The 7,161-nt window shown below is 47.0% G+C and overlaps 1 protein-coding gene across 1 annotated transcript in view; it reads right to left on the reverse strand.

The window, feature by feature from the left end:
• Nucleotides 1–6,907, reverse strand: part of ZNF804A (zinc finger protein 804A) — a 152,815-nt gene extending 145,908 nt beyond the window's left edge. The window contains exon 1 of the mRNA XM_037398626.1: nucleotides 6,310–6,907. Coding sequence (XP_037254523.1) covers nucleotides 6,310–6,420 — 111 coding nt within the window. The 5' untranslated portion in view covers nucleotides 6,421–6,907. The remainder of the gene's footprint in view (nucleotides 1–6,309) is intronic.
• Between the last annotated feature and the right edge of the window lie 254 nt (nucleotides 6,908–7,161).

Here is a 7,161-nt window from a genome sequence, read left to right on the forward strand (position 1 = left end):
CATGGCACCTGCGACCCCTCAGAGTTGCCTTGGAAATGCACATAAATTATGATAGACTTATCTTCGTTCAGCTAACCAAAACGACCCTGCTGATGGTGCTTTCACTCAGGCCTACTACCAAGAGCCTTATTTAAAAAAGAGTCGCCTGTGTTCAGACAAATGAACTCTAGATGCAGAACACAGATATGATTTCATTGTTACTTCCCTTTTACCGAATTATTTTGTTGTCTTCCAAGTGGTTGGTTTTCAATCATGATTTAAGTGACACTGATTAACTATTCAAATCAAATTAGGTAGAATTTGTTTTGCATTTTAATATTTTAATGAGTTAGGGCTGTTCAGCTTCTCTCACAGAAAAGATGGAAACATTATCGAGTTCCAAACCTGGTTCGTGAGCACAGTGAGACGCCACAGACACCAGCACGTTCACAGGGGACAAACCCCTAATGGAAGTACCAGGTCATTTTTCTCCCTTAACCAAGATAACTCAAGCCTAACAACTCTACCCTACAAACTCCGCAATGCTAAAGATGAAAAACGTATAATACATTGCAATTTTTTGTAAAAATTTTTTTCTAAAAAAAAAGTTTTATTAAATCCTGCATGTATAAGACACAATTTTAAAACTACCCTCGGCTACTGGCAATATACAATATGGCAAACAGAACTGCAGGACCTGTTTTTACCTGTATTTAAAATAAACCTCTGGTAAGTTTTGTTTATTTCACACGTGTTAAATGACTCGAAATCAGCAGGCATTTCCATCTGACCATGCATGAGTACAACAGCTAGAAGATTTTTCATCAGGAAAGCCGATTTACAAGTAGTTTACTGCTTTCTTACTGTAGTAGGGTACGCATAGTTGTAATAAAAATCCATTTTATGAGAATTTCTATGACCACAACAACATATTTACTTTAGTTGATCTAGAAGCACAAAAATATTCTACAAAATGTAAAAGAGCTAAAGACAACAGACAGCCTGAACAACAGATGGCATTTTCAGAAGACACTAGCGTATCAGCATCTGAACTCTGTGGAGTTCTTATAAAAGCAGAACTAAGCCCTAGGACTTGTAAAAGAAGTTGTAAGTATTTTCATATATATACACACACACACACACAAAGGTTTATAAATAAAAATTCAAAGCAGTTTTGTTCAATAAACCTAAGAGGCAAGATAGCTGATGGCAAAAACAGCTGGATTAATAAAATATGGTCTCAATGGACAACCATCAGCTTTTTAGACAGACCTGTACCTACGCTGTATTTTAAAGGTCAACATGTACTCCCTGCACCTACAACCAAGCTGACTGGGAGGCATGGAGCTGTACTACATGGTAGCCACCTGAAGTTCATGTGATCTTCCTCTCCACACTGAGCTCAAAGCCTGATTCCAGTTTGAGATCATTTGTGCCTGTCTCCCTTGGAGCTGGGGACCACTATTTCAATTCTTCCCCTGAAGTCCCCTGTGCATATATAGTTATAACCAAAGTATAAACCTATATATTTACATGCATATAGAGAGGTTATTGTTATACACAGTAACAGGTTACTGTGTTTGGTAGATTTGAAACAGCAGTCTTTAACCAACTACTGACCAGGGAATTCTTGACCTCACCTACTTTCTATTAGTATCAACAAGACACTTAAAACCACAACTCCAGCAGCAATTCATACCATATAAAGGTCTAAACTTTTCACTGACCTCCTTGGGCAAGCAACTGAACCTTACTCATTCTGATCAGCAACAGAAAAAATGTACTTGTCCAATTGAAAGACGTGAACGAGCCCTACATGGCTAATTCTCCACCACTGCCATTTACACCAGTAGACTATCCTTGGGTGAAAGAGCAGATATTCAGTCACCAGTCACGTACCAGCTACTCAGGAGACCAAGAGTCAGTTCTCTTGCTGACAAACCAGAAACTGTACATGTAACCAGGATAATGCTTGAAAATGGTTTGGTTTATATTCTGAAAGACATTTTAAGGATTTAGCAAATCACTTGTGGTTGTGAGTCTGAACAACTGATTTCTCCCTCCAGAGAGCTATTTTTCCATACAAGTTTCAATACTTTTTGAGATTATAAACTGCAAGACAGCAGCCACAGCAAGGAAGATAAATTACAAAGACAGACTAGTGTAATTTGACATCAATAACATACGGTATAGAAAAAAATAACACTGTAAGTGCATGAAAACTTCAGGAGATCTGTGGACAAAAGAGTTTGTAGCAAACAAATTTCTACAGATTGCTACTGCTAAAAACAACAGCCTTGGGAAAAGCTTCAAAGTCACTAGATATGAACCCTGACAAGACATGGCCAAGCAATCAGGCCTATATTCATTGATTAAAACACCAAGGCATAAGCAATATTACATTAAAAAACAGAAAGAGCATCAGAAATTTGCAACATCATTACACATTACTGACCCACATGGTAAGTTTTGAATTTCTTGTCAAAAACGATCTGCCATGCAAAGATCAGCAGTCGGTTCACTTGAACAGTACCCCACCAACAAAGCATCCCTTCCAAGGAGCTGCCCCAGAGCACCGAAGTGGTAGTTCCATGATTGTTATGAGGCTTTACGTACCTGAAGGGTGTTTCAGACAGTAGAAACTGCAGTGAGGGAGGACAAAGCCTTACCCAACAGCCCAAACACCACCAGCTCCTTTTAACCAAACCGCTGCATTTTCTGAAGGAATTTTAAGAGTCGGGATGCTATTCTCCCACATGTGCTGAGTTTCCCATCAATTCATTATTCAGATGCGCTCTCCTGGTAAGGAGCAGCACATTACAATCAGGTACACGGGTCCTGCCCGCACGGAGCTGTTACCCGAGGGCGTACACTCTGTGCGCCCTGCAAAGCTGTACTGTCAGGTACCCGCAGCTGTACACAGACAAGCGCTCCTTCATCCTCCCCCACCATCTCACTAAAGCTTCATTCACAAGCATTTTTTCCATATCTTACTTAATTTAAAAAGTGGGGGGTTATAGTAGCCTCTTATCTCAGTTTGCTTAAATCCACCCTTTGCTTTGTTCCCTCTTATGCCTTTCACTTCTTTCCAAGCTCAGGTTTTCCCTCTACATCTTCCCTTGAGGAACAAAAGCATGGCCATCCCCTCCTTCTCCTACACTTCACCTCATCCTTTTCTCTCCACCCACACAATCCCATCTCAAAGCCTTGCACTCAGTAGGCACTACAGGTAGATATGACTTAGAAAAAGGCCGTGGCTGGGAACTAGGCAATAGAAACACTGTTATTCCATCTTTTTACCATAAACTAACTCTCTGATGCTCTCCACTGAGAAAGACTTTTTTGGAAGGACAAAGCTTAGCGCTTTATGTTCCCTACTAGGTGAGCAAGAATTTGTAGCTCTTTCTTCCAGCTACCTTCTGTGGACTTTGAACCAAAACTTCGTAAAGCTTTAGATGATTAATTCTGTGTGAACCAGGACATAGGCAGAGGATGAACATCTAAGGATCACCTGCAGGGACAAAGAGTTGGGAAAAGTGTTTCTCAGTGACCTCTCTTGGAGAGCAGGGCAAAAAAGATGAGTTGCCGGTGAACAGCAGGACACTTCAGTGTGGGACAGTAGCCAGAAGCTCCAAGGACCTTCCTCCCCTGAAACCTAACTAGCTACCAGGTTTGAAGATACACTACACGAAATCATCTTGAAACCACAACTTCATCATTTGACTAGGACCAGTACTTTCTTAATTGCTGTGAAATTCTACTGTAGCATGTATAGTCATCTTTCTTTCCAGATAGAGCAGAGTGGCAGAACTGTTTAAGAGAAGCATAGCTTAACAAATATTGCGAGTTTTGCATAGAAGCAGTTCTATGCTGTACAAGCAGAGGCTGTTGTCAGGTTCTCCTCAGTTTATGAGGAAACAGTGATGTTAGAAAGCTTGGAGCACAGATGAAAACTGGTGGAATGCTTTAGAGCAAAATAGGAAGGTAGGTCTCAGTCAGAGTGGCTCCAAAATATTTCTGGGGTTTAGATTGACAAATTGCTTTTTCTCCTGGTCTTACTCTAGGATAGAAGCCACCAAGAGCATATTAAAAGGCTGCATTCTTATCGGAACTTCTACAGGCATATTCTACTTTGTATTAATAAAGATTTTAATCTTTTTCCATTTGAAAGCCTATTTACAGGGAAAGTGACCGATCCTCTGTTGGTTTCAGCCTTTGAGCTGGCTGAAATGTACTTCAGCACCACAGAACTGTTAGTCTGAAGTATCCAATCGCCCTGTATCACAACCCAATGGTATCTCTCCCTCCTTTAAATTAAAAATCAAACATAAATAAAAGTTTGACGTCTGCGTATGTAGCATTTATTTCATAGCAAAGGACTTCATTTTGCTGTCCACAGAGCCAGCATCGAGAACCCTCCCTTTTTAACCCAGCAAAAACTTTTGCCAGTTACTCTGCCCACTGCCCACAACAAAAGCTTCTGAAAGGTAAGGTGTCCCATGGGAAACCCAAACCCCATCCTATCTCTTCTCCCTTCACATCTACCCTGTCTCGCTGAAGAACAGGGTTGAGTTAAATTTCTTTCCAGAGCAAGCATGTTTCAAAGCCTACGCAATATTTTTATTTGATTTTTAAGTTAATACCAGTCTTCTCCAATGTAATTTGGTCACTAATGTTTTTACTTATTACTCATGATCTCATAAATAGACCAATCAGGAATGTTGAGAATACAGGGCTGCTTTTTTTGCCAGGGTGGGGGATCAAAAAGCCAGAATAAAATGTTATTGAAGCAGAATCATTTACAAATCACAAGATAAATACACAGCCCAAAAGTTACATCAGAGTATTCTCGGTCCTGTCAAATGCATCTTTACTAAAATTTTTCAGTAGAGAGAAGGTGATGCATCATGCAATTATTTTAAGTGTACCAAATATTTCTACAGTGGGTCTTGGGTTTGCAACTGTTACAATGAAATATTACATGCATATTGCCATCTCATGGATACTACAAATACTTGTTTAAAATTCCAAGAACGTAATCCCTAACAGAAAAATATGCAGAATCCACAGCATGTAAAATTGTGGTAAGATTTACAACGTGAAAGCAGGAACTTTACATTTGCAACAGTCCAAAAATCTGCCTCAGATTCTCTCGTAGTAGTTACTATTTTTATGACTTGGCTCAGACTTGCTTTAATCTCTTTATTTAGGGAGAAACTGCAAGCTTGCCAACTCCAGCAAATGTTAAGTACTTTAGTAAATTCCCTATCAATATAGGTCATGCATTCGAGTGAAGAAGAATGTGGCAAGTTCTGCTCCATCTCCTCCAAAGGGGATTTCGGAGTAAGACGGCGATGGGAGAGAGTGATAAACAACGTGGCTAAGCCCCTCTTTCAGCTCCATCCTACTCTCCAGACGTCTGTCCGCACTTTGCTGTGCGGCGATTGAGATGTTACGTGATGCAGCTCACCCAGCCCGCCGTTATCCCACATCCCTTTCATCTGAACGGGCGGGAGAGCACACGTATTGCCAACACTGGCGCGTCGTAACTCTGCCATTGAAGTTCAGTAATAGTAGCGAAGCCAGCCCAGGCAAGTCAGCAAAAACACGTAGGAAACCCAACAAATGTAAAGATATCAAAGCAGGGCACGTGTACACAGAAACAGTTTTAAGAGCCTTAAGATGCCGACTTGCCGGAGCACCGAGCAGTTACCTGAAGCCATCAATTCCTTCCAAACGCGGAGTTTTGCTTTGAAAAAACTCGGCAGCCCAACCATCACACCCGGGTGCCGCTCCCCAAGCTGCTCTCGCACAGCCGCATCTCTGAGCCCAAACAGCTCAGACCCCAAGTAACCAAGTTTGGGGTCCCCTCCTCACTTCACCCAGCCGCACTTCCAGCCCCCCCCCCTCCCCGTCCGCAACGGGAGGCGCCCGGTGCGCGGGGGGTGTCCGCCAGCCGCCCCCCTCCCCGGGCCGAGCAGCCCCAGCCCCGCGGCTCCCCGCCGAAAAGGGGCTTCGGGCTTGCCGTTCACCGGCTCTCCACAACCAGCCATGCAAGGGACATGCAAGCGCCCACCCTGCCGCTGCACAGACCGCCCCAGGGACGCGGGGAGAGCCTCCCCAGCACGGAGGGGAGCCGGGCGGGCGGGAGCCGAGGGCACCGCATCCCCGCGGCGGTGCGGGGCGGTGCGGGCACCACCGACCGCGCCGGGAGGGCCGGCACCCCGGCTGCCTGCGGCGCCGGCAGCTCACCCACGACGGCTGCCCGCCAGCCGGAGCCGCTGCTGCGAGGAGGGGAGGAAGGAGGGAGGCAAGGGAAGAAGCCATTACCAGAGTTTTGTTCCCGTTCTTGCTGAGGGGGCCACGGAAAACTCCCTTGATGTTGCGAAAGTGCCCGTTGCTGAGGTGCGCGGAGCTGATGACAATGTAGTAGCACTCCATGGAGCCGGGGATGGGGCCGGGGCCGCCTCCCCGCCACCGGCGGGGCGCTCAGGCCGGCCTGGGCTCGGCGGGGAGGGCCGGGGCCGGCGGGGCCCCGCGGCATGTGCGGCGCCGGCGGAGGGGCGGGGGGCGCAGCCCCTCAGGCGCGGCGCGGCGCTGGCTGCCGGGGGAGGAGCGGCGGCGCGGCCGCGGCGGAGCCGTCTGAGCTGCCGCCTCTGGCAGGCATAGTGTTATTATAGCGAGCAGCCTTGCCGGTCGGCTGCACTGAGCCAATGGCAGGGAGCCACTGGGCTGATACCGAGAGCTGTCAGAGGAGGACATCTGTCACACGCCGCCTTCACCGCCACCCACAGCCCCCACGCCCCGCTGCCCCCGCCGCGGACGGGCCGACACCCCACCCCGCCCCCCCCCACGCCGGGGAGGCGGCAGGTAAAGGGGCAGGGGCGGCACCCCCATGGCGGCCAGCGCCGGAGACCCGCATGCAGGCTGTGCCCCCCGGAGGGGCTCCCTTGTTCTGCCGGGGGGGGGGGGGGGGGGGGCACGGGTGCGGCTCCTCCGGGATTCGGGGGGGCAGGAGGGAGTGATGCCCCGGCGTGCACCGCCCCCAGCCCAAAGCTCCTGCCCTCCTCCGACCAGCCTCCGCGCGCCGCCACCGCACCCTTTTCTTTTTTATCTTATATATATATAGTTATAATATTTTAATGCGTGACCCGGCAGGCACCTTAACCTCGGCAGGGCGGA

This window comes from Falco rusticolus, chromosome 8, assembly GCF_015220075.1.
Source record: "Falco rusticolus isolate bFalRus1 chromosome 8, bFalRus1.pri, whole genome shotgun sequence".
Taxonomy (NCBI): domain Eukaryota; kingdom Metazoa; phylum Chordata; class Aves; order Falconiformes; family Falconidae; genus Falco; species Falco rusticolus.